This window comes from Poecilia mexicana, unplaced genomic scaffold (genome assembly GCF_051168715.1).
Source record: "Poecilia mexicana isolate PSO_F unplaced genomic scaffold, ASM5116871v1 scaffold_13, whole genome shotgun sequence".
Taxonomy (NCBI): domain Eukaryota; kingdom Metazoa; phylum Chordata; class Actinopteri; order Cyprinodontiformes; family Poeciliidae; genus Poecilia; species Poecilia mexicana.
This window is the reverse complement of record NW_028263382.1, coordinates 15,781,601-15,809,181: the sequence shown is the minus strand read 5'-3', so window position 1 is coordinate 15,809,181 and position 27,581 is coordinate 15,781,601. Positions and strand designations below refer to the sequence as shown.

General features: G+C 35.9%; 4 protein-coding genes across 5 annotated transcripts; 2 read left to right on the top strand and 2 right to left on the bottom strand.

Moving 5' to 3' along the window:
• Window positions 1-1,468: 1,468 nt before the first annotated feature.
• LOC106914150 (uncharacterized) lies at window positions 1,469-4,703 on the top strand. Its single transcript, XM_014980766.2, has 5 exons — window positions 1,469-1,674; window positions 1,896-2,099; window positions 2,173-2,316; window positions 2,411-2,454; window positions 3,474-4,703. Exons 1-5 carry the CDS (start codon window positions 1,611-1,613, stop codon window positions 3,534-3,536), a joined length of 519 nt encoding a protein of 172 aa, XP_014836252.2. The 5' UTR covers window positions 1,469-1,610; the 3' UTR covers window positions 3,537-4,703.
• Window positions 4,704-5,541: 838 nt separating this feature from the next.
• Window positions 5,542-12,629, top strand: LOC106914157 (uncharacterized). Of its 2 annotated transcripts, none has more exons than XM_088011762.1 (5): window positions 5,542-5,799; window positions 6,252-6,464; window positions 6,560-6,703; window positions 6,800-6,849; window positions 11,675-12,629. In XM_088011762.1, the coding sequence occupies exons 1-5, from the start codon at window positions 5,736-5,738 to the stop codon at window positions 11,750-11,752; spliced, it is 549 nt and encodes a 182-aa protein (XP_087867888.1). In that variant the 5' UTR covers window positions 5,542-5,735; the 3' UTR covers window positions 11,753-12,629. The 2 variants fall into 2 exon arrangements, with proteins under 2 accessions (XP_087867888.1, XP_014836261.2); XM_014980775.2 differs by having other exon boundaries at window positions 5,543-5,799; window positions 6,246-6,464.
• A 2,264-nt stretch (window positions 12,630-14,893) lies between these two features.
• On the bottom strand, window positions 14,894-21,187 carry LOC106914158 (T-cell surface glycoprotein CD3 delta chain). Its single transcript, XM_088011767.1, has 8 exons — window positions 21,125-21,187; window positions 20,682-20,758; window positions 20,292-20,353; window positions 17,758-17,778; window positions 17,462-17,629; window positions 17,147-17,290; window positions 16,467-16,522; window positions 14,894-15,556 (listed from the first exon to the last, which is right to left on the bottom strand). The coding sequence occupies exons 3-8, from the start codon at window positions 20,326-20,328 to the stop codon at window positions 15,503-15,505; spliced, it is 480 nt and encodes a 159-aa protein (XP_087867893.1). The 5' UTR covers window positions 20,329-20,353; window positions 20,682-20,758; window positions 21,125-21,187; the 3' UTR covers window positions 14,894-15,502.
• A 434-nt stretch (window positions 21,188-21,621) lies between these two features.
• Window positions 21,622-26,042, bottom strand: tmem25 (transmembrane protein 25). Its single transcript, XM_014980774.2, has 8 exons — window positions 25,955-26,042; window positions 25,199-25,543; window positions 24,826-25,116; window positions 23,913-24,044; window positions 23,786-23,819; window positions 23,104-23,213; window positions 22,313-22,402; window positions 21,622-22,204 (listed from the first exon to the last, which is right to left on the bottom strand). The coding sequence occupies exons 1-8, from the start codon at window positions 26,031-26,033 to the stop codon at window positions 22,131-22,133; spliced, it is 1,155 nt and encodes a 384-aa protein (XP_014836260.2). The 5' UTR covers window positions 26,034-26,042; the 3' UTR covers window positions 21,622-22,130.
• Window positions 26,043-27,581: the final 1,539 nt, after the last annotated feature.

Sequence of the window (27,581 nt, the reverse complement as noted above, 5' to 3'; positions counted from 1 at the left end):
CGGCTCTGGCAGGCAGGAGCTCATCAACCCATCATGCACTGGTAAAATAATGACATTCAAGCCAGAATATTCTCTCTATTTTGAGAGTTATTAATACTATAAATCACCAATTTATATTTAATGTATGTTGCACAGAAATACGCTACGACATCAAGTCAATCTATTGTTTGTTCATTGTGAACCTAACAGCATGCAACAACGCAGAAGAGCTTTTCTCTTATATCACACGTATACAAGCTTCTTTTACCAAAATCCTTCAATAAGAAAATAAATGCTGAATATTATTATAAATACACTATTCAATGCAATCTTTGAATATAAATACAGTGAATATTTTTTTTACATAAAAAATGAACAGCATATGAAGGTTCCAAACATGAATTTTCATAGCCGGAGCTGAAACACCTCTTGAAACCTTGACGTTGACTTGCTGGTAGGATTAACAGCATCACCCAAACACAGCCGGCGTCTCAGACAATATAACTCTGTGCTGTTAAAATGGAGCCGGTTGTTTCTACTGTCACCACATGCTTGTTCATTACAATAGATCGCTGCAAAGTCACCTCAATGTGGCCTTCTTCAAATAAACTCCGGCTGACCAAAATTGTCATTGTCAATTGTCATTATATTGTATTTTTCTTTATAATCATATAATTTCTTTATGAATGAAATTGACCAGGTTTTTTTTCTTGTAAAAATTATATGACAATAATTTTGAAGTGCTAGATAAATAAACAGAATAGTATTCAGTTGGGCAACATTAACGTTTGGACACTATGAGCATTTAAAGTGTCGAGACCAACACTGGAGACAGTGACCCAATAGATTGCAGTGGAGTAATATAAGGGGTGCCAGTGTGGCCAAAATTTCTACCTTGAACCATAAAATTCGGTGTTGTGTTGGTTTAAGGCTCCAGAACATAATCCCCGAGGATAAAAGACACCAAATAACATTCTCTCTTATGTCATAATGAAAGATAAAATACAATAAACTCTTCTAATGATCCAATGCATCAGTTGTCTCAATCATGTTGGAGACAACTGATGGATTGTCTCCAACAGGTGGGTGAAATCTTGCTCTCTTACTTTTTTATGTATTCTTTCATTAAAATATCATCATGCAATACTTCTAGCACAGCTGCTGTAGATAATAGTGAGCATTACTTTGTAATTGTGGTGGATAGGGTCTTGAATTTTTCTGGGAAAACTTGTTTTCATATTCAAATTGTCTATTTGAACACATGATTCTCATCTAGAGTTTCCACTGTACAATTTGCCTAAATCTGTTATTTTGTTATTCCTGCTTCTTATCTATGTTTTTTATTTATTTATTTATTTTTATCTGAATAAATCAGGAATCTAAATGTTTTTTTCTACAAGCTCCACTTCAGCTTGACTTCAATGAACAGTGAAATCCTCTTGAAAAAACACGCACTTCCTGTAGAGCTAAATGTGTGTGTCTTTCGTGAGTTTATTAGTGTGCACAAGTGAGAGAGCACAGAGAGAGAGAGATAGAGAGAGAGTCTCAGTCTGCCATTAACCAGGCTCCTGAGTTTAATTCAGACTTCACAGATTTGATCCAAACTCCAGACGGATAAAGAAACTCGCAGGATGGGTGTCCAGGTCATGTTCGTCGTCCTTTTCATGTTTTTAGCCACGGTGGAGTCTCTAAAAGGTAAGCACCCACCAGTTCTGCGACATCTTTATTTTTACCGTGAAGTTGAAATATTTAATTGTCTGGAGGTTGGACAAATACATATTTCAGCTCTAAATATACTGTTTGCCATAAGCAAACCCTTTAGTGTCTTTGATCGATCGAAGTTTTAACAGAAATGTATATAAACATTATGAACTTAAATAATTACAGTTATTTATTAACTGTGTTTGTGGTTGAAGGAGGAGTCTCATTCTGGAGAGACAAAGTTACTCTGACCTGTCCAGGAAACGGAACATGGACGAATAAAATGGATCAAGCAAATCTTTTAGGACCTGGTGAAACTCATGAATTCAAATTTAAAGGCCAGGCCCAATATTATTGTGAATATGGAGATGAAGGCGGAGGGGAAAAAATAAAATACAGCTTCTTCGTAAAAGGGAAGGGTAAGTAAAACCAGATTTCATTGTAAGGCCTTTGTGCTCGTACACTGTTCGACTGATCACTTTTCTTCTCCAGCCTGTGAAAACTGCTTTGAGGTGAACGGATTCCTCTTCATGCTGGTGATTCTCGTGGATGTGATCGGGACTGCCGTGTTGATGAGGATAATCTATGTTTACACCAAGAAGAAACACCCGAATGTACCGATGCAACCCCCACGAGGTAGGAATGAACAGATCTTATCCCAATTTCTGGGCCCCAAGTACTCATGAAGTCCTTGGAATTAATTAATATTTATTATCTTTATTTCTTTAAGCACGTAGAACCCGGCCTCAAGGAGACCAGTCTTCTGCCTATGAGGTGGGTATTATCAGGAACTGTGTTACAAAATACAGTTTTTCTCTTCTTGTTGAACTAAAAGAAGCATCATTATAGTGATATGTTATGGTCTAATCAAATCCTTCAATCTGTAGCTTTTTTTGTACAAGAAAAATGCTTTATGTATATATAATACATAATATCCTTCTCATTGCACCCTCAGCATCAAAATTATTATTATATTATGTGAGACTAATGCAAGATCATAGCAGGTTTACTGAAGTCATGTTGTGAGAATCACACTTTGTTGTTTGGTGGTTGATGAGAGAATTTTTATTAACTCTCTTACTGTAGATGTGATTTAAAGTTACATATACAATCAAAAGAAAAGTTTATTTAGCTTAACAGTTTTCTTAAAGGCATAGTTTTTTATAGGATTATGTAAAGTGTGCCTATTTAGTAAAATCCTTCCAATTAGCAGAGAGCAGATTATTCAGAAAATGGAAAACGTACGATAAATGAGCTGAGTCAGCACCAAGCTCAGATTTTACATGGAGAAGCAGTTATTTCTATTAACACCAACTGGTGTTGAATTAAATTATCATATATGAAACAAAGAATATTTTAACCCTTTGGTAATTTATTATGGAGCACATTTTAAAATTCCTGCATGGTCTGAGTGTTTCCTCTATTTGAAAAAAAATTGTGATCAGTTATGACACTTGAAAATTTACTGAGGATCAATCAAAAAACACACATACACACATTTGGAATGCATTGAAGAATCGACTTTACAACCATCTCACTAAAACGTGGAGATGTTTTAGTGAAATGTTTTTGTTTTATTTTATTTAATGGGTCATTTATGTGTATTGGATGACCTACTTGAGGGTATTTATTTATTTATTAGTTTGTTTTATTATATTTATTTATTGGATGATTTGTGAATAGTTAATTACTTTATTTTAATCACTTATTTGTTGTTTGTTTGTGTATTACTGTAATTTATTGTTTTATTTGCACATGGTAACACATCCATATTAAAACCTATGTCTCGTCAGTCACTGAACCCCAACACTCAAGCAACGGAAACCTACTCCACTGTGGTGCACAGGACGGGGTAGATGGCCATCAACGACGAGGTCAGAAGAAAGCAAACATTTATAAACCGATAGCATGAAATAGCAAAACTTACCAGAACTTGTATTAGATTTAACTTCATTAAAACTGAACATTGTAAAATTAGTTTAAAATGATGAGTCATCTTTTGTGTGTGAAATTGCAGCTGTTCAGAAATTGTGTAGCAAATAAGTTGTAGAATTTCAAAAGCAGGATTGAAAGTAAAAAATATATCGTTTGTTCATGCATATGGAATTTATTATATGTATATCTGTATTTAATTTACTATATTTTTATGTTTTATTTAGATTTTATTAAGCTAAAAAACATTCATTTAGAGTAATAAAGTTTATTATAGTGTCAAGGTAATGACACACATAATTAGTTATTTTATTTTTCATCCAAAAAGTTATTGAGAAGCCCTTTTAAAAAATGTTTTTTATAATGAAGAGCTCAACCTTGGATTATTTTTTCCATTTTCAGGAACAGCAATGTTATTCCATATGCATAAGACATTTCTTCATGTAAAAAAATAGGGAAATGTTAAAAAGATGTTTGCTATAATCCTTTCGAACAAAAAATAAATAAATAAAATTCAGCACTTTGATGCTAGTAAAACTTGTTACCCAAAAAATAGGAACAAACATAAAATTATTCAAATAAAATCATTATCCAAAGATGAAGAATTAAGATGTAATACTGATAGGATCATTTTGGAAGTTGCTAATTTCAGAGCTAATAAAAATATTAGTTTGAAATTATCAGATCTATTTGTGATAAAAGATGGAGTGTGTGCTCTGAAGGGCGACCTGAACCCACCCAAAAATGGTTGAGAGGTGTGTGATAGACAAACAGTGATTAGATAAAGGAGTCCAACTGCAGACATCTCCTGCTTTTCAATGCTGTGGAGTAAAAGCTAGAAGACCAGTTAGATAGTGAGCGTGGTACAGAGGAATCCTTCAAAGAAAACTACTTTTTTTATTAAGGATACTTTTTAAACTGTTTGATCGAACTATTATTTTCCTTTTTATTTTGAATTTGAATTGCAACTCGGTAAATTTTATAATTCATAGTCATGTAACGACTGTAGGTTCTTACATTTCCTTTTATGGCTTCACAATTTCATTGCTTGTAATCTATGTAAAAGTAATAAATTCACATATTTACTGTAACATCAGTCTTTCTTTACTTTTCCTTTTTCTTATATGAAGTTGGTTATTCTGCTTTTCTCTCTTACAAATAAAAGATTGTTTTTCATTGAAAGACAGAAGTATTTTTGTTGAGTTAAACCACCAGGTGGCAGACATGTACTAAAGGATGCACCAATAAGCTTAATTTATACATTTTATGAGGATGCAGAGATGACATTTGTACACTAACTTGCACAAAACTCTTCCAAATACTTAACTGCCAATTTTATACATTATATAAATAATATTTTCTAATGGTTTATTTGTTTGCAAAGACAATAGGAGTATATTTTGTAAGTTTGGAGAGAGAGTAAAATGAAAGAAAACCAGAAAAACATTGATCCAGACTCACTCTGCATCTGTTTGTTGCATTTTAGGTAGAGGGTTTGAAGTAAGCCGCTTAGTGGGTGAGATGTGTCCCTGAACAGTTTGCATATCTAGAGTGAGGTTGATAAAATGAAAAGAACATGTAAACATTTTAACTTCGAAAAATCTCCTGGCCGAACATGATTTCCAGATGAACATAACACAACAGACTTGAGGTGTAGCAACAAGAAAATAACCAGATGGCTCAAACAAATGGGACAAAGGAGCAAACGAAGTTATATAAATAAATAGAAGACACACTTAAGAACAGGAACAGAAAATTTAATAACACAGGATTTTAACATAAAGGGTATAATAAACTTAGTGCAATTATTTTACAGGGAATGGACAACAACAAAACATAAGTTTTTTCTCTGCACACGGTACTGCAGGTAGACTTTGTTTTATGGTTTGTGAATTCATCTTGAAAAAAAGGAAACACTTCCTGTGTGTGTGAGTGTGTGTGTGTGTGAGAGAGTGGATCTTCACTAGAGACAGTGTCAGTGAGAGAACCATCAGCTCCATTTTGAATCGTTCTGACTTTCTGAAAAGACAGTTTGATGTAAATCATATCTTTTTAGAGAGTTTTTACAGATTTGATCTAAACCTAAAAAAACATTCAGAATCAGACAATAAGGATTATTTAGGATGGTTGTTCAGGCTGTGTTCGTTGTCATCTTCATGTTTGCGACCTCCGTGAAGGCTGGAACAGGTAAATGTGGCACAATTTTATACTATGTTGCTTTAGACTGTAGAGTTGGAGCATTTTAGTCTCTTTCGACTTAAAACAAAAGCAGATATTGTCTCTAGACATGGTATTTGTTAGCATCAATTCCATTTCCTGTGTTAATGTTCCTTTACTGCTTTCAATCTTGTCCTTTCTTACTATTTATCAATAGATTCTAATAATACTTTTTTCAATTTTAAGGTGTTGATTGGAACACTTTTGAGTAAAGTTCTATAAAATGATCATAATATGGTTTAAAGAAACTGAAAAAATAAATCTGACATGCATAAACATTTATATGAGAGCCTATATCAGCTCTGAGAGCTTCCTGGTTCTGTGTGAGAAGTACTAAGAGGATGAAAACGTGGGTTTATTATAAGGTTATAAACTAAAACTTGTGCAAAGAGGTAACTGTATAACTGTGCAACCAGTTAAAGGAGGAGCAGAATTCTCGAAAAAGGAAGTCACACTAACCTGTCCTGGAGATGGAGCGTGGTATGAGGGACAATCAACAACTCCAAAACCTACAACACCTCCAACAAATCAAGGAGAGACAATAAGTAAACATACATTCACATATGAACACCCAGTTCTATACAGATGTGAAATCAAGGACAAAGGCATTTATTATTTCTATGTCAGAGGAAGAGGTAAGTAAAAACATCTTTTCATTTTTTGCCACCTGTGTTAATTACAGGACTAACTCTTGTCCCATTGCTGCTTCTCCCCCTCCCCCCCCCATTAGCCTGTGAGAACTGCTTCGAACTGGATCCAAAGCTCTTTGTGACGTTCATTGTTGTGGATGTAATCGCGACCGCTGTTGTGATGATGATAATCTACAGGTGCTCCAAGAAGAAAAGCTCCGATGGACCGACCCCCTCTGTTAAACGTAAGGCTCTGCTTGTGTAATGCATGTCTCTTGATCAAAGTAGAAAGATTAAAAATGATTAAAAACGATCGCATTGAATCTCTTTATGTCCTCCAGCAACTCCGAGAGCTGGACATCGGGCTCCACATGGTCCATCTGAGTATGAGGTAAGTATTGTCAAAAACTTTTCAAGACAGACTGGTATTTCTTTTTTTTTGTTTGTTTAAAAAAAATAAACAAAAATATAATAATCACTTATTATGTTACACCAATTTTATCATTGCACATGACTTTAAATCATGCATGCAGTGATATTTTATACTTCAATTACACAATCATATCCAAATTAGATGATTCAATCATGTGAAACATTTTTGTCATCAGTTTGACAAAAAGAAAATAACATTTTGTTCACCACAGAGTCCCCAACATGGTGGTCACTTCAGGAGGGAAATGTTTACCTTATCCAAAGGACAGAAAATAGGAAAAACTGTTTTTCTTTCCAAATTAATGCATATACAGTATGAGTGTTCTTTGTTATTTAAGACTATGTAAAGTATTTATATGTTCTTGGCAGACAAAACAATCAAATCTATACTCAGACCCCAAACAAAAGGTGTGGAATATTGTATTATCAGAAACTGTCCAAACCACAAATGCATTTTTTTAAAGATTCCAGTAAAGCGCCTTCATATTGCATCAATTTTGCATCAGGTGGTTATTTAACACATCAAAACACAAACAAGACTTCAAGACTCCTGTACCGTCAAAAGACCCTCGTCAACTTCTTACATGCTCCTTTGGAAAACTATTTGAAACCGGATCATTGTTATATAAGCACAGCTGGCCCAAGGTATAAGCGCGGCAAACTGCATAAATCACCGTTACCATTATCTGAGAGTACTTGACTTCTGACAGAGACAACATATTATAAAACGTTCAACCAAACAAACCTACTTAAATCAGAATGTATGTACGGCTTTTAACTACAGCCTTTATTCAAGTGTATCATGTATCATGTAACTCATTGGATTCTATCATCCAGTGGATTTAGGGAGTTTATTTCAAGCTCACTAGTTAGCTAAAAAATGTTTTCTTAAATGTAAGCTGGGCAAGCAATTGAGAACGGCAAATTTAAAATGAATATAAATAATTCAGGAGAGAGTGTTGGTCTAAACTCTGCTTGGGCCCCAAACACAGTTCTGTTTTGGGTCCTACATACTCCTGGACCAGCCTGACAGTCCAGTATCAGCAGATCAAATGATTATTGTAAGATTTATCCCTTCCTCACCCAACTAATTCAAAATGTATCTTATCTCTGGCTTCAGTTCTAATGTCAGAAAAGTTTACTTGATTTAACTCATCACTACTGGATAATTTCTGTTAAATGATCCAGTAAATGGTTGGGATGAAAGGTTTGGCTTCATGTTACGTGTTTTAGAAATGACTCACATTTAAAACATAAATAGGTTCCAAGATTAGGAGCAAGTTTATCAATGTTACTAGAAGTTACTGTCTTCCAGTGTAGTCTGGAAATAGGAAAAGGTAAAGACGTAGCTGGATAAAGGTTGTAGTTGTGTGTTTTTGGACAGAGCATTTGATACGGTCAGCTGCTTGGTGGTACTGAGGAAACTGAGCAATTACAATCTGTCTGAAAACATCAAAACATTTACTGCTTCTCTTCTATCAATATGGTTCAGAATATTATCTCTGTGACTCTGTCTAGTGTCACAGAGATGTAAATAAAACAGTGGCGATGTTTTTCACAATAACTAGAAAACAGAAGTCTGTCCCTCCCATTTATGTAGATCGTTGTCAAAGAATATAGGACTTGTTTTGGATCTACATTTATGTTCAAAAATCATATTGATATATTTTTATATACTTTAAAATGCAGTTTGTTTTTAGGCGGATTGGAAATGCACTAAATTATGACACTGCAAAAATGTATTTGGAAGCCATTTCTCTGATTAATTACTTGGGGTGTAACGATACCTAAAACTCACGAGACGAGACATGATACAGACTTTATTAGAACAAGACGGAAAGAAATTTTTATATTACTTTAAAGAAAACTTCAGAGATCAATTTTCACTGTTACCCTCCTGTTATGTTGCGGGTCAATTTGACCCGTTTCAAAGATTAAAAATAAAAAAAAAATAGTTAGAAGTATTTTTTCTGCATGAAACTTTTTCTATTTGTCTTAATAGGTGCACTCTGTGTACAAAATGAAAATGGTTCATTTTACACACTTGCAGGCCCCCCTAGGTCCATTTGTTACAGACGTACTGTTAAGGGTCAATTTGACCCGCCATACAAGTTGAAGGGTAAAAAGATTAAAACAATGTCCAATTCTATTTGTTTCCTTGCACCTATGAGACATATTTCACCACACACACAAACACCACACCACACATGCATGAACACACACACACATACACACACACACACCACACACACACCTAAACATGCACACAAACCCACTCCTTCACTATTCTCTTTACTTCACTAGGAAGCTGCCAGAAAGTAGGTGTTCATGCAACTTTTGACAGGAACCTTTTCTGTTCCTGTGGACAAACTCCACCCACACTGAGTGGACACTCAGCAGAAGTGGGGGGGGGGCATAAATACTCTCTGCAAGGGAGTCCTAAACGCATTACACACTGAAGGTACATGTAATATTGTCGCTGTCGGAGATCAGGAAATGAGCAGCAGGGAAATAAAAAGATGACAACCATAGAAGCTCTGGAACTTCTTGTTGATCATCCCAGGATGGCAGTAACTCACATCACAAACATCAAGTCAGTCTGAGCTACTCGTGCCTAGTGCAATACAGAAAATCATTGTTGAAATGACAAGTCTAAAAGGAAGGCGAGTTTTTGGAGAGAACTGGAAGGAGCTGGACCAGATGCATTTAGATGCATATTTGGAGGTCCTCATTCTGACCAGAGTTTTCAAGTCAAAGGATGAATCAACAGCCAGTCTAAGGGATGCAGAGACAGGCAGGGTAATATTATGGGCCATAATGTTTCTGGAGACTTTTCTCCAGAGTAATCTGATTTGACAATCGATGGACAAGACAAACTAGCAGCTAATAGAACAGTGTGGAACATGTGGGTTGTAACTTCCTCTGTCCTATAAAACAGGCCCCAATGTCACAGTAGATGGAAGATTTGTGGCATTCATAAAGATCACCGCTGGCATTCAGAGGTCGCTGCTCATTTACACTATATATGCCTTCCACACCAGCTAAATATGACATAAAAATCTGGGCAGCATGTGATGAAAAACCCAGTTATGTTTTGGACATGCAGGTTTAAATTGGAAATCCAGCTGGAGGATCATCTTCAGGACTCATTTGTCTTGATTTTAGTCAGCAGGTCAATTTGACCCAGGGCAGAATAGTGTCTCAAGTTCAATTATAAAGATGACCCCTTCAAAAAAAAATCTAAATGTAATATAAAAAAATTTCCAAAAAGTCACTTTCAAAGATACTTAGTGTTATTTTGTGTTTAGGTTTTTCAGTGGCCATAAAAAAATGTAAATCACATTTTTTTATGTCCGAATGAGTAAATTGTCGTCATTGATCCTTTATTTGTGAGGAGTAAAAAACATAATTGCACAAATATTGATTGAAATGGTTAGTATAGGAGTTAATAATCAGACACTAAAAAGATTTGGAGGATTTTTTTGGTTTCTGACACTATAGAACACTATAGAACTCCCCGGGTCAAATTGACCCGCGAACATTATAGCTGTACCTCAAAAGTGAACATAACAGGAGAGTTAAAAAGGCTTCATGTGGCAAAATCTGCAGTTTTAGATTTTGCCTCAAATTCAACCATCTGATTTTCATTTTCTGATTTGTTTTCTTCTCTTCAGACTTTAGGACAGTTCTCGCACTACGCATGGTCTGCTGTTTGAGATTCCCCAGTTGTTATTGACAGAATGGAGTGTGATCGTTGCGTAGCTTAACATACCATTAGATGTTTATCCAGTGTTTTTTATAGTGATCCTATCTGCCTATTTTTGCATCTAAACAACTTGGAATGCTACACATTATCCATGTATTGTTTGTCATTCTGTTGCATTTATGATTCCAACTGGAAACCCAACATGCAGCCCACAAATGATTTAGGTGTAGTTTGTGTATCTTCTATTCCAACTTCTTCATGTAAAGCCATAGTGACTGTAACTGGCAAGTGCCTACGAGATGGAATTTACCTCAACAAGAAATATTCTGAGATCTTGTTACTGTAATTAATTACTGTATCTTGTGTTGCTCTGAACAAAATGAGACAACAATAAAACCTCTAAAATCCCTGTACGACCAAGCCATAAAAGTGGTAGATAAAACGCCACTGAGATACCATCACTGTTAAATATTAGTAAGATATAAAACTTTAACAATTTAGTTGTGAGGCTTGTTTTCAAAATTGTGACTATTACTGCTCCACCACTGAAAACCCAAGTGTCTTTCGGCGTTTGCACAGACAACCTTCTTAATCAAAGACATTAAAGAATGGAATAAACCCCCAAAACGTCGAAAACTCTCTGCTGACCTGAGGACTTTTCTCATGTTAGGAAAGTGCTATTAGAAAACCAGCAGTTCCAGAACTGAAAATGAAAACTATAATTACACAATTTAGTACTGTTTTTATTGAGATAATTTTATGACTTCTATGTATGATTTTAGACTGTATATTATTAACTTATGTCCTTAGGGATTACAGATAGAAGCTATTTTAAACTAAATCTGGTGCACAGTAGCATTGCCTTCCTGGATTATTTCGTTCGATTCAATTCTCGCTAAGCGCAGAACAAGGGGCTAGTTTATGGGGAAATTTTTCTGCCATAATTCGAGAGAGCACACATTTTAGCATCTTTCATTAACGATTTTTTGCACATTGTCTCTGTCAGATTAATACATTTAATTTGAAAGTCACTGTGATAAAACCATGTTACAAAATGTTTTCTGTTTGTTTTTTACAGACACTCAATCCTAACACCCGATCACAGGACACCTACTCTACTGTTGTGAACAGTGGCATGGTGAACAGGACCGGATAGAGACATCTCCTCTCCAATTATAAAACTCCTTACATACATCCTCACATGTTTTAATTTTGCTTTATTGCAAATCCCACATGTATTAAAGGTGCAGCTTCATACTGAAAAGAAGAAATGTGCAGTCATTGTACATTATGCCAGCTTGAAGTCATTCTGTGGGTTCAAAACACATGCAACCCTAAAACATTAAAGCAAAAGCAGCAAACATTGTTGGCAGTTGACACAAACTATTTTGTTCTACTTGTCTATTAAAACAGTTTATGCAGCATAAAACTGTATAAACTGTTTTATGCCATAAACACACAATATGGCAGATGTGTTAAACATGAAGTTAATATGTTACATTGTAATGATTTTAAAAAGTATATCTTTATTTCTATGTTTCTGGGATTTTAATAGGTTTTGTTTCTATTCAATTAAGTTCAGTTTATTTACATGGCACAACTCATGTCTCAAGGAAATTTACAACGAAATAAAACAGCGTAAGGTAAATTTAGAATCTGTTTCAAACTAGTGAAGAAGTTTTTTATATGTAAACCTTAGGAAGAACAAAGGTGGACTGGTTTAATTTTTACCACTAATTAGAACTGTCAGTGTTCCCAATTAAAGGAATCTTGCATCTCTATCTTATACATACTATGCTCTGAATATTCAAACTTTTTATTAGCTTTAATAAATATCAAACTTGTATGATCAAACTCAAACAGTTACTTGTTTTATTGTTTTTTTTTACTGTATTTGTGCTTTTGCTGATGTTTATATTGCACAAGCAGCAAGTTTTGTCAGCTGTTTTATTTTATTCTCTTTTTTCCTTCTTGTTTTTATATTTTTCGCTGTATTAAGTGTCTCTAATTGAAATAAACATGGGTAAACCTCTTCTCATTTTTCTTTCTGTGCACGGTTAGAAACGATACCGCGATGGCTCAACAGATGCGATTCATGAGGCAGTTTCGAATCCGCAGGTCATATCCGCAGTACACCACCTAAAGAATATAGTCACCACTAGTGTTTCTTCGTCTCTCTGCATGTCTCATGTAAGACAGACGTGATGGAAACATTCAACAAGTCTCTGTGTATTTCACATTATCAGAGATAGGATGGAAAGGTTGTGTCACATAATGTTTCTGCTTTCTGTTTGTTCTTCCCAGCAGTGACAGAGAGCAGTTATACTGAATGGAAATGAAAACATGATGCAATAGTTCTCTGAAATGTAGATTTTCATTGATCACTACATTTATTGTAAAGCAGCTCATGTTGTGTCGCTTTGTGGAAACACTCCACCTCTTACTGCTCAGTTATCTTCATTTGCATCTGCTGTTTTTTGTGTGACAATGTAGAAATCTAAACGATGGTTTCTTCTGTGACACGGTGTCAAGTCTAACCGCTCCCACACACAGACCTACATCTGCTCATCTGCCTGTGTGAGAGAACATCCGCGCACCAGTGTAGACTCTCGTGTTCAAAGTATATGTATGCATGTGTGTGCGTGTGCGTGTGTGTGTGTGTGCGTGCTTTCAGGTAGAAGTTGGTTCAGTATGAGTGTGTGTGGGGGATGATCAGGGTTTGGTTTACTCAGCTCAGCTGTATAAAGCCGTCTCTCACTTCCGGTTAAATTATAAAGAAAAAAAGATGCGTTTGTTACCAGGCTGGAAGCTAACATGCTTTATTTTATCCTCCTTATAGACTCTGGTTCCTGCTGCCAGACTATTGAACTAACCCTGTAATGATGTTCATTTATCTTTTTCAGAAGCTTCTTCTGAAATCAGCTAGTTGGTAACGTCCTCTCCTCAGTTTCCTGTCCTTGCTGTGGCAGCACAGTCTGCTTATTAACATTTACTATTGCTCTTCTATCAATACGTGTTGTATATCTTCCTTATTTCTCTAAATGTAAACCCAAAACCTAAACAAGGCTTTCTGATTGGATGCCATTTATTTTTTTTCATAAAAATGTTTTTGTGGCTCTAGAAACTTTTATTCACAGGAAGAAGGGGAAGGCATGCAATAAATAGCCCAGGGCCAAGATTCGAACCGTTGAAAACTATGTTGAGGTCTTTAACCTAACGTATATGGTGCACCTGCCCTAGCACTGAACCATGTGTCTTAAAGCTGTTTAAAATACACAAGTGATCATGGTGTCTTAAAAATGTGAACAACTTTCAACTGACTGGACAAGGGTGGAAAGCATTTAGAAGTTTGAAAAATTCAATTATCATCAATTTGAACATCACTCATTAAGAGTCTTTATTGGTTGAGAGCAAAAGTGTTCAAAAGGAAAGACCTGTCGTGACTCGCCACTTTTTCCACATTTGATCAAAGTTAGAAGAAAATTATTATAAATTAGAAGAGTCTCCATGAGGACACAAAGAACATTTCAGAGAAACACTAAAATGTTCACAGTTTGAAAAAATATGGTTTCATACACTATATATGTAGACAAAAGGAATAGACTCAACAATTTGCAGTTTGTTTCTTCAATTTACAATGAAGAAATGTCCTTGGTGGTGGTGGGATTGGGAAGAAGGCAGATCAGGGATAAAGTTTTGGAAAAGTCTCAATAAAACAACAAGCTGTGACAATTGTAAAGAACATTTTCAATCCATCAACCAAGAACTGGACGATTTCAGCCCATCAGTAAACCTTCCACGTCAAGACAAACCACCTAAACTGACAGGCAGTGAGAGAATAACATTAACTGAAAAAGCTACAATGATCTACACAAAGATGTAAGAACTGTTATCTATGACAGGAACTGTTATGGAAAATGGAAAAGAACACCACCCCCCATGACAAGGCCAAAACTTAACTTTGTTATCCACATGCAAAACACTGTGTGACAGAAAACTAATTCTGCACATCACCCTGGCCATCCCTACAGGTGGCGACAGCATCAATCTGTGGGGATGATTTTTTTTTTTTTTTTTTAAAGAGTCCTTAAAGCAGCTCAGAGTTTATATAGAAGTAAATAAAGAGCAATGTTAAAGTCCACAGATGGTTTGTATTGAATCTGACAAAACTTGAGTGATTTTCCAAAAAATGGGCAATAAATGTATTTTCTAGCTGGTGGAGACATACTGAAATACACTTGCACCTAAAACCCCAGGATAAGATAGTTCTACAAAGTACAGACTCAACAAGACTGAATACAAATACACATTTTTATTTGTGAAAATATTTTGAAAAACATCAATAATTTTCCTTCCACAATCATGTATTATTTTTGTTGATCTTTCATGAGGAAACAAAAATGTGAAAAAGACAAAGCACTGTAAAACATGCAATAAAACAAGAATAGATAATGTAACTTAAATGAGCCTGTTTAAAACTTGCAGTCTAATAATAAACAACTGAACTATGTTTAAAACAAAGCAATAATTGTACACTTTATTTGACCAGCAACAAATATTTACCTAATTTAAAATGTTACTATTTACCAACTTTTTTTTAATCTTTGAAACATGAACGTAACTTAAGAAGTTTTTCATCAGTTACAAAAATCAACATGGAACTAAATATTTTACATTGGCTGACATACTGAGTTCATCCAAGGGCCCAGAAAGAGACCTATGTTCAAATCATCATAAATGACAAATATAAATTGTTTTCAAAGACAATGCCAAATACAGCAAATTACATCAGCTGAGGACACAAGAGGCTGTACACACATCACACTGTCCTGATGGAGACTCAGGAAGCTGGGCTGGATGTTTTCTCCAGTAGAAGTTTGCTTGCAGTCGAGAACGGACCTCCGTTCTACTTTCTGTTGAGTACATCATATTCATCTCTTCCTCTCTTGTATTTCAGTGGCTGAAACAGTAATGGCCATGGTGAATTTGGGGACAGCAAGATCAATGACAGGCAAGATAATTACAGGGTTTTTTTCATGTGCTTTGGGGCATTTCTCTAATCAGAAGTGCAGTTTTCATAGCTGTTAGCTCAACCTCTACAGCATTTAGTCATTTGTGCTCATCACAGAAGCAGTTTGTCATTCATTCTAAGAAATTGCATGTTTTTTGCACATCCATCAATTGTCTCCATACATTTTTCTACTGTTTTTGCACTTTCCAGCAGAGAAACAGTCCCTCCAGCATGTACTGGTCCTTCCTATGTCATCCCAGTGGGATGTACCTTAAACACTTCATCATCACCGAGACAATGTGCAGGCATCCGAACTAGATGCCAAAATCTGCTCTCAAAGTGGAGGAGCAGCAGTTCACATCACCCCATCTCTGAAGCAGAGCACTGACGCCCTGCGAAGGAACTCATTTGGGATGATTGAGTTCCTGCAATCTCAATGTTTCTGTTACTATCTAGAGTATATGCTGTAAAAATGCGAAGCATCAATTCAGCGTCTTGTATTCAGTTAACTCACAAAATACATTAATGCTTGATTTCAAATAGATGTGCAAATAATCTATGGCTCTGTACGGAGCACTTCAGGTATTGTTTTGCGAGGTGAAATGTCATAATATTGACATTTGCCAATCGTGTTCAGAAACATGGTGTCTGACTTTTCATTTCCTGATTTCCTTTCATTGACACGAATACTTTTCAGGAATGTAATATCCATTTTGAGCAAGCGACAAACATTTTCCGGTTATCAACTAGGTTTTGCAGTTTGTACTAAATGTTCTGAAAAATTCACCAAAGCACCTGAAAAAAGTAATATTTTGAAGAAAAAGTAAGCCCTTTCATAAATGTTTATTAATCAGCTCACCTGGTAGCTGGGGTCATTCGGCGTTTCATTACGAATCAGATTCTGCTTATCAGACCCTGAGGAGGAAATCATAATGATGATAAAACAGTACAAACAATGTCTAACTTGATTAAAATTAAAGTTCTAACACAGTGGACTCAATACTTTGTGGATACATATTAGTATAAATTGTTAGTTACGTGAATCTGTGCGTGGATGTTAACTGTTCTTTAGACTGTTCGACAGTTTGCATAAATGCTGGCGTCTTACTTTCACATGTCTGTTATGGAGACTACATCGATTCAACAATGATGTTCAGGGGACTCACTAATGCCCATCAAATGTCAAAATATTTTTTTATGTTAATGTTTTATTCAATCAAGAGTTTCATGTTCAGAAAGGTAAACAAAAACAAAAAGTCTATGATTTAGCCCATCAGCCACAATTGCAAAAGTGTTATAAGTGGTACATCTAGAGATATGTACATGAAAATGTGCTTAAGTCAGAATTTAGCCACAATAGAACAAAATGTCATAAAAACTTTGTTAGTTAATGTTTAATGTTTTTTTTTTACATTATTAAATAAAAGTTACTACTTATATTTAATGGAAATTACCCTCAGGAAACACAAAAAATGGTTTTAAGTAGTGCATTTGTTATACGACAGATGGAAGATAAAAGACAGACAAGTAGACTTTTACTTTTCTTGGTGGCTTTAACTTGACCAGGCCGACCCTGAGAAGCAATCAGATAGACGGCCACTCCAACCACAATTGTAGCCACCACGTCTCCTACTGCCAGGCCCACGATGGAGGAGGTGTCAAGCTCTACACAGTTGTCGCACGCTGAAAATAAACAAAAATATTCTTAGATATTGGTGTCTTCACAGATATCCTAAGCATGACAAAATGTAAGTTTCATGTATATTAAAATTTCATGGTTTAATTTAAAAAAAGCACTTTCATTTCATGATAGTGTACTAAACAAAAAAACAAAATGTTTCCAATAGAACTTACTCCGAAATTTTACAAAGATTTTTGTTCCATCCGTACACTCGTATTCTCCAGTGTAATTATCACGGTACATCAGAGTCAACTCTTTGCCCTTCATTTCATTTCCAGACATGTTGCCGTTGCAAGACAGCTTGATTCCATCTGAAGTCTCAGCCACTTCTATTTTCTTTTCTGTAAAACAAAAAGAGAAACATTTAGTCAAACACAAGCCTGTGCCTTGAGGTAATTGTAGAAATTATTTTTAGATGGACATGAAATAAAAAAAAAATGTGCATTTTTAGGTATAATAGTGTTCTTACCAGCCACATTATTGCTAAATGCTGAAGGAAAATAAGACAAACAAAAACAAAAATTATTGAAAGAAACTAACAAACTATATCCTAATACAAAAATTTTGAAAAACATAAACAAGAATTCAAAACCAAAGCCATCTAAGTTCATATAACAATTAGATACCTGATCAAGTTTTTCTTAGGATCCAATATTTAAATTATTTAAGGACATGATAAGAACCTTGGTCTTTCTGGTGCAAGAATGAATTCCTAATTAGAGCGACATACTGCACAGTAAAACTTCAATATCTTAGGTGTACAGCGTATGGATTAAATGGTTTAAATATAAGTGAGTAAGAGATCAACAAAACTGTCAGAATGAAATGAATTGTGTAGAGGATAAGATAGGTAAAATTTTGAAAGGACAATCTTTAAAGGACTTCATATGTAAATTAGCTTGTGCCATAATCTGGTACATCACATCAAATTGTGATAACTATGTTTGTGCTGTACATTGTCTCTTTTTAGCTAACGGTGACTATTATTATTATTTTTTTTTTTTTTTTCATCCATTGTATTTATTTTTTATTGTTGAGTCTTCTAGGGACTCAACAAATTGACTCATTGAAATCTTCTAAAAATTGAAAACATTACATACAATGCAAAGCATTTCACTTTTAATAACCATACTTTTTGTTTCCTTTTTGATTTCATAGTAAGCAGAACCATAAAATATCCAAAGTTTTTTTTATTTTTTTATTTATTTAAAAGCAGATCTGAGTGCAACCAAATTTAAATTTAATTGATGTATTTAACTTGGCTATATGTATATGTATATTTTTAAAAATATGAGAGCTTCAAATCTTGATATATTTGAGTGTTTTGTTTTTATGCACAGAAAATAAAAATCAACGCATTCCCGTTAAGGTTTTGGAAATTCTATGCCAATCTTTCAGTAATGCAAACCTACAAAATTCCTTGCTAGTTTCAAATCCACAATGATTTATGCAAAAAGGTAATCATATTATATTTTTGGTATATCTTTGGAGACTCACTAAATGTTTTTCATTTTTGATGTAAAAAAAATTTATATATCAATTTCCCGCCAGCACTTTTAATTTAACACTTCTGGCAATTGTTAAACATGCCAAAACCTAAATATACTGGAATCATACTTGATAAAACATGCAACTTTTGATGGTCAGTTGACCTCATCAGCATGTCATAACTTGCTCACCATGAAGACATTTAGTCACATTTACTTTAACAAAAAATTATTTAAGGTACGATCCTATAATTGCTTCAGTTTAATGTGAGGAAACAGTTTTATAACTTCAGTCAATTACATTTACCAGCAGGGAGAGTTACTCAGAGTTATTTTGGTTGAGTAAAATTAGATTTTCAAAGTGTGCTGGGTGACACTGGACTTAAAGCAATGGGAATAGGGTGTCTTAAAACATCTTGGAAAATTTTTATTGTAATTAAAAAGTTTTGAATATTTTTATGACATCTTTTCCACATATCTAGTGCCATACTACGTATAGCTAAATGGTAAATTGACTGAACTTATATTGCGCTTTTTCCGATCATTTTGACCACTCAAAGCGCTTTACACTAGAGTCACATTCACCCATTCACACATTCACAAATGCTCATACATTCATACCTACCAATACACAGATCGGTAGGCAAATTGGGGTTAAGTGCCTTGCCCAAGGGCACATTGACATGAGGCAAGAGGAAGCTGGAATTGAAAACTACAACCTTCCAATCACAGGACAACTACTCTTCCCACAGAGCCACAGTCGCCCACACAGACTATGCTACAGAGTACATAGTATAATAAAATAATATACTAAATAGGAATGTGAAAATGATTTGTTAAAGGATACAAAAGGGAAGAAGATATGATCAAAATGGGGACGTTCATCATTTGGCTGTAAAAACAGATGAAGACTCCAACTCCTTTTCCACACACCTATCTTGTGTTTTTTTGTTGTCATTATTGTCTTTGAGTGAGTAATATAATTATTTTAAAACCTTATTTAATGTGATAAACATCATCATCATCATGAATTTTATTTAGAAAGCGCTTTAACACCAGCCAGAGCTGAAACAAAGTGCTGAACATCAATAATAAGATAAAGCATGAGTATATCAAATGATATAAGACTGTTAAAATATTATCTACTCGACTTTGAGTCTACATGTACAGCCAGTTTTATTACAACAGGTTTAAGACTAATTTTTATTTCTGAATTGGAGTGATGTGTAATGTATACAGGCAAAATATATCGCTTTATAATACCACTTTACATACATTGTTTTATCATCTTGAGAGTTTCTATCAAGAACAAAATTGTTGATTGAAGAAAAAATACTTTATGACATGAATAATTCTGACCTTAACTTTGTCAAAGTGCCTTACTAATTTTAGATGAATGGCAACAAAACACTTGAGACAGACTACAGTAAAACTATGCTCAGAACTCCTTACTCTGATACACCATGTTACAGGATATTTTGGTTCATTAAGAGCAAAAATAATAAGAAAAACATACCGGCCAGAAGAGAAAGAAGCAGCAGCTGATATTTCATTGTGTTGTACCTGCTGGCTGCTTTTCTGAAGACAGAAGGAAACACAGAGGCATCAGCGAGCGTACTACAGAAACCCGGAAAGCTGCCATTTTCTCACTCTCGTCGACCATCTTATTTTACTTAACATAACGACTAACAGAAGATAAACAATTTATTGTTACTGTCACCAGATTAATATTTCAATTGATCCACAGTTCCAGGCCTTACTTTACTTTAGAGTTAGCTGAGTTTAGACAAAGATAATTTAATAGAAGTAATAAATCAACACACTTTTGGAGTTTAAACAGAAGTACTCAAAACATGAGATGAGTATAAAATGTAATTCTGACACAAATTAAAACAAAAATACAAACCTTAATCTAAAGAAGTTTTGGAACTCTGCTGAAGGATTAAGTTTCTGCCTGAAGTCAGAACGTCTCCGTCTGCCTGTCTGAGAGGGAGAAGGAAGTCACTGTGATTGGTTTGTCAGCTTCATCAGGCTTTGTTGATTATATCAGAAACACTCCATCATGTCTGCATGCATTTTACCATCAAATTCAGCACATGAAACTCTGGAAACGGTTTTGTGGCCAATAATATGTGCACTGTTTAGCAGATTGTTCTGGCTGTTGCTGTTTATTTGAATAAAATCAACAGCAAAAATCATTAAGGTATTGATAATTCATTCAGAAATGAATTTCAGGTTTATATTTATGAGGTACAATAAAACTAAGTCTTGCAAGTACTTGTTTTATCCTCCACAATTATAATTATTATTTTTAACAACCTGACAAAGTAAAAAAAAAAAGATACTAACTTGCTAACACAGTCATGCAGTTTATATGAATATTTTAATCCCCTGCATTTTGGGAATGTTTCCCTCTTCATTCTGCCTCCCCTGTTCAACACAGGAGCTCTAACAGACACATAAAGAGAGCAAATGTATGCTCCCACAACATAATTCTGCTTCCTGTTTGTAAAAAAAAAACCCACAGCAACCTGTGACCCAAGAGCTAACACCTGGCACATACACACACGTACACGCACACACACAGTGTGTCTTTCTAAACACACACAGACTCATGCACACTCACTCCTCCCACCACACACACATTCATCAATATCATCCTCTCTTGCACCTGTGTTAGAAAAACAAAGTGGATCGTTTCATTTTACCAAACAAAACTGACACTTTCTGCTAATAGGCTGTTAGAAGAATTTACATTCCTCTTACTGTGCACAACCCAGTTGTCTTTTACACCACGTCATAGCGCCCCCTGGTGATTACACAGTAAAAGCACAGCATGTTCATCATTTACTTTGATACAATCTCAATAATACCTTTATTAGACTTTTTCCATTTTTATACACATATGCATACAAATATACAGGGCGGGACATGTGGCAAGTCCATAAACGGTTCTATTTAAATCTTCACCATCATATTCAGGTTATATTTGTCCAAATAAACATTCTGGTTTCAGCAGAGAACATAAAATGCATCCCATCAATGCGACAAGAAAGAACATCATGAGAAAGTGTTTACAGAAAATCATATGACAGCTTCACCTTGATGAGACAACAGCAGCACAGACGCCTGAGTACCTGATTTACTGGATGACAAACATTCACAGGTATGTTTTACAGATTTGGAGAATAGTCTCAAAAATCGAGGTGGTCTCTGAACTTTGTTTCCGGCTTGAAGGTGACTGAACGGTGCTTGACTCGCTGATCGGTGCAGCTCTGGGTTTCTTCCCAAACAGCTGCATTCTTAGATGTAGCTATGCATGCAACAAACAGTCGGAGTTGAACTGAAATGTCCATCAGAGCCAGATTTCCTCGCTGCTTGTGCTGTTCACCTTATAGATGTAGCCCACCATCGGATACCTGGCAAAACCTGGAAGAACCACAGAAAAAAAAGACAGAAAGAAAAACATAAATAAGCCACGACTCGAGGTATAAATAGTTGAAAAAGCAGCAGAGGTTCAGAGGGCATTTCGTTGACCTCTTGCTGCGTAGGCTAAAGACAGATCTTCCTCCTCCTCTTCCTCTTTCTTCTGCTCTCCCACACTGTTCTGCTGGGCGGCTTCTCGAGCTATAAGAAGAGCATGCAGAGAAACAAAAACATGCATTAACAGTTTGAAGAAATGATTTCATGTAAAAAACAGTGAATTTTGTTTCTTTTGCACTGTACTGTGCATTATATTACAGTTATAGCTACGGATAACATTCAAACTTTTACCTTCATATCATGCTGATCTATGAAATACATGTACAAACACTTAAAAGTGGGAAAGCTGTATGGAGTTCTGTCAGTGTTTAAGTGTGTACTAAAGTGTGCTAACTGGCTAGTCCACTAGGAAGAAAGTAATTTTTTATATTCATTGTGCTTTTAGTTATGTAAAAGTTAGGTTATCTAAAATGCATCTGTGTGTGATCTAAGTCACACACAGAATTTCATGAGTTGAACTAACGTGTGCAGTATAATGAAAAATTAATCATATCTCCACAAATTTCAATGTATATCATTGGGATCAACTCAATCTGATAAATAACTGCGACACATGCTTTGTTTCCTTTTCAGTAAAAATGTAAAACGTCTTACAACCAATATTTGTCTTTGCAGTTATACATTATTCCTTAGGTAGAGTCACTCTGAACCTATTTATACCTATTTAAACCTCTCTTCCTTCCCAGGAAGGTGTAACAATACAGACAATAATAACTTATAACCTCTAGCCAAATGTGCCTCTGCAAAATATGTTTGAACATTCTCGCGCTGGAGGAAGCTCTTACCTTTCCTCAGAGTGCTGAGGTCATGCAGCTGCATGTTGGAAGGCAGAGACATGTTCTCTCTGGGAATGTTGGTCTTATCTGCTCTGTCCGTCTTCAGGCTTGCTGATTCACTGCGGGGATAACACAGAGAGGTGTCAAACTTGGATCAGAGGTTGTTATTGATCTCCTGGGTGGACGTACTTTTCTTAAGAGCAGAAAAAATATGCTTTCATCAGTGTTCCCTTCCATTGAGCTAATGGAGGAAGACATGACGTGGCATAAAGGTGAGCCAAACTACAGAGTGAAAGGCCAGATATCCTTAGTGTAGCACAAGGAGACTAGTGAGGCTGCAGTTACATTTTATTATAAATAATGCTGGGCATTAAGTATATTTATCATATAGAACAGACTTTAATACACATGTCCCTATGAAGTATGTGCAATGTGTGTGAAAAGTGAAATTATGTTGAACGAATCAGGACAAAATTTTATAAATATAGAGTAAGCTCTTTAAAATTATCAACATTTACAATTCTAGGTGAAGAAACATGAACTAAAGTCACCAGACTGACTTTGTGTTGGAGGTTTGTTTTTGCTAATTCAGTATATTGATTATATTAATACATCTAGAAATAAAAAAAAAAAGTAGATATTAATAAATTATTTCAGTCTCTGTTTTGATTTTTATTAATTTTTTTTTTACCTTTTCTTGGTCATCAGAATCTCCACTGGTTCATCTTTAACAAAACACAAGAGAAAATGCATGACAAAGCTCCACGCCACAAACATTTTCCTGCTCAAAAGAATACGCAGGCACACATTATTCTCACCAATAATCTTGCTCTTGTTTTTTTGCATAAGGCAGAGGACAATGAGACTGAGGATGAGGAGGGCCATGAAGGCCATGGCTCCTCCAGTCACGATACCCAGCATGGGAACCTCGACACGAGACTGCAGGAACTCTGGAGGGCAGAGGAGAGGAACTTAAAGGAAAGTTTTAGAGAACGTTTTGCAATGCAGCGACTGTCTACCAGCTAAGAAAAAATTGTTTCAGCACAATTAGTGTCAGAAGGATCTAAAACAAATAATGAGAGTTTAAGTTATCCCAGAATGAAGACATATTTTAGTACATTTAGGGAAGCTTAAATGATCAGATGAGATGATTTTCTACATCATCATGCTGTTGCACCTGATTCTGGAAGCCTTATGAAGAGCTCGTATTGTGCTGCCTAAGGGAACACACACACGTAATCTGAAACCTGGGGTTTTCTACAATTACACTAAGTTAAAGGATTTTACGAACTGCCAAAAACAGCGGCTCTCAACATGGCTAAATGGACTTTATCACAGCAGTAGTATCATTGTGCAGTTACATTCAGCGACTTTATCAAGAAATTCAAGGTATATATAATATTTGAAACAATGAGTTCTGCCAGACTGGGTCAGAAATTATTATTGAATTACCAGAGGATTTGCCTAAGGTCCCATTTGGGAACCGGAATACCTGCTTTCATGTTCTTATATAAATGTATATAAATAATAAAATTTTGAGGCAATTTTTTTGTATGGATGAAGACATTTGTAGAAAGGATGCACCCCAAATAATCATTTGGTTATTTATGAAAGAATCACATCTTAAATCACACGCTGCTGGCACAGATGAGACATTTTTAAGTGTGGCGTTAGAAATGCAACAAAAATGAATGGACCAAATTCTTTCCTTTCATGGAAACAATCACTAACCTGCCAGTGTGAGGTTGCTCTGAGCCATTCCCACACTGTTGGAGGCATTCACCGTTAAGTTCCCTGACAGACTGCTCAGCGTGACCCTCAGCGTGTGATTGGTCAGCCACGGATAGCTCCGTGAATCCAGGATGAGGAAGTCCGAGGTGTTGGCCACCAGCTGGCCCGACTGGTCTACGAAGGTGATGGTGGCAGGAGGGTTAGAGCGCACCAAGGCGAACAGGACCAGGGAGAGGCCGGGGTCCGAGGTTTCACTGTAGTGGGCGTTGACCCTGAGGATTTCTGGCTGGACTGGGGCACAGAGCAGAGGAACGGCTTGAGAATGTCAACTGAAACAGACTTTTAGTCCGTGACATATTTAACCCAGACCCACATTGGACGTTGAGAGTGACCGTTGCATTGTAGCTTTGTCCTGTCCTGGGGTTCGATGCGACACACACCAGCTCCTTGTCCCACTTTCTGGCCCGCAGAGAGAAGGTACTGTTGTGATTGGTCCCCGGCCTCAAGACCTCAGAATCCTTCTGTGACGTCATCACCAGACGGCCTCGGTTTGGCGACGGCTCCTTCTGCTGTTCTCCGTTGAGGTACCAGGTCAGTAACGGGGGCGCTCGGGGATCCCAGCCGTCTGATTGGCAGTTGAACCTGTGTGTCATGTTCTCCTGAAGTGTCACAGCCGCTTGCTGCCGTCCATCAATTTTAAGAGCGGGTTCAATAGCACCTGAGGTACAACACAACAAAATATTAGAGCAGAACCAAATATAGTCAATGGAAAATATTAAAGCTTTAGACTCCTAAAACATTAAAGGGTAATTTGGACCTGTGTTAAACAGTAGTAAAAGATACCAATATTGTTTCATTACACACTCATTATTTTCTAAGAGGAGCTTTTAGATGAACTATGAACACTTGAGCTGACTGGGAATTTTTATGGATACCAAAGTGTCCAATGTTAGGTCTTTTGTTCAACACCTAAAGCTTGGCCCAAACTAGGTCATCAAAACGTTAATAAAACCCATTCTCTTTTTCTGACCGTCAGCATTCTCACTGCACAGAAGGACTGTGATTTTTAACAGGATTCATGATTTTGCCCGTGTGCAGTTTAAAGCATTTGTGTTGGAGTGTGTGCTACCTGTCCAGGACAAGGCCAGTGTATTGAAGAACACAACGGCGGACCCTGATGTCCATGTCCTCAGCCACACACTCTCCATCCTGGCCGAACCGCCACACACTCAAATGCATCTACCTGCTTAGACAAGGATTTACATTACTCTTAAGAGTGAGGAAAGCAACTCATATAAATCAAATCACAACAGCGTACGGACAAATGTTACATGAGTTACACTTTGGGATCCAAGCAAAGGGCTTTGAGTACAAATGGAAACGGCAATTTTCAGATTTTTATTTGTAAAAAAATAATAATAATACTAATTCTCAAAGTATGCTTTGTTTTCGTTCCACTTCACAATTGTGGTTGCAATTAGGGCTGCAATTAAAGATTATTTTAGTAATAAAAATATTATGTCAGTTATTCTGACAATTAATAACTTAGTCCGTTTAAAAAATTGGCTTATTTTGCAGATTTTTCATTTAACCGCTTAAGCATTTTTTATACATTAAAAATAGATTAAAACATGTAAATGAAAAATATATACATATTCTTTTTTTAAATTAGAAAGTAACACTGCATTTCCATAAAGTGCAGTTATACTGTTCCTTTATCGCTGCATCACTTTCAGCAAAGGATGCATCTGCACCTAAAAAGAAACATGCGAAAAGCTCAGCCCATTCTGCTTGACTTACATTAATACTTGATGTACTGCTTGACTTGAATTACATCAATATGGTGTAGGGCTGATCTGATGATTTTGTTTTAGATCAACCCATTAATAACTGGATAGCAAAAGGTGCTTAGATTCTTTTTTTTTTCTTTACAGAATTTGAACCAGGTGAAACTAAAATTATGTTAGTTGAGAAGTTTTGTATAGAACATATAAGAAAGGCATTTTTTTATATTACGTTAAGTGCAAAATATGTTTATTCTTTGTACATTTTGGCTTAATTTCAACTCTGAGTGTGTTGTTATTTCACTACATAGCCTTTATTAAGAGTCTATTTACTCCAATTAACAATTAATTGATTACTAAATTAGTAGGCGATTATTTCAATGATCGATTCACCACGATTAACCCGATTAATCACTTCAGCCGTAACTGTAACATGACAAAATGTGGTAAAGTTTAAGAGTTATTAATATCTTTGCAGTGTGCTACACATTAAGATGAGGGTTTGGGTATAGAACTGGCTAAATCTCTAACAGGCAAATAGGTCCTGATAGGAAACATGCCTCAAAGAACAAACACACCTTCCAACAATAAGATCACAATGCATTAAAGGCAACAGCAAAGCCAACACAGGTCTGTCCTCATAGTGACATGGCTCTGTTCAATAATTCACTGCCTTTGTAGCTTTGATCTGCAGGGTACTCCTCCATCACTGCGAAACCAAACATCCCCATGCCAGCTTGGATCAATACACACACACATATCTACAGTAAAAGGGGGCAGAGCTAGCGGTCTCCAGAGCTGGCTTGCTGTGTGGGGGTCATGTGATCCGTAGGAGTAATAGCAGAAACTGAGCTGTTAAAGATGCACACATAATCTGCATAATCAATACAGTAATCACCAGGAATAATCCACTAATACGAGTGCAAGACAGGAGCTGACAGCTCTGCGCTGTGGGTAAGGACGCTTAATGCT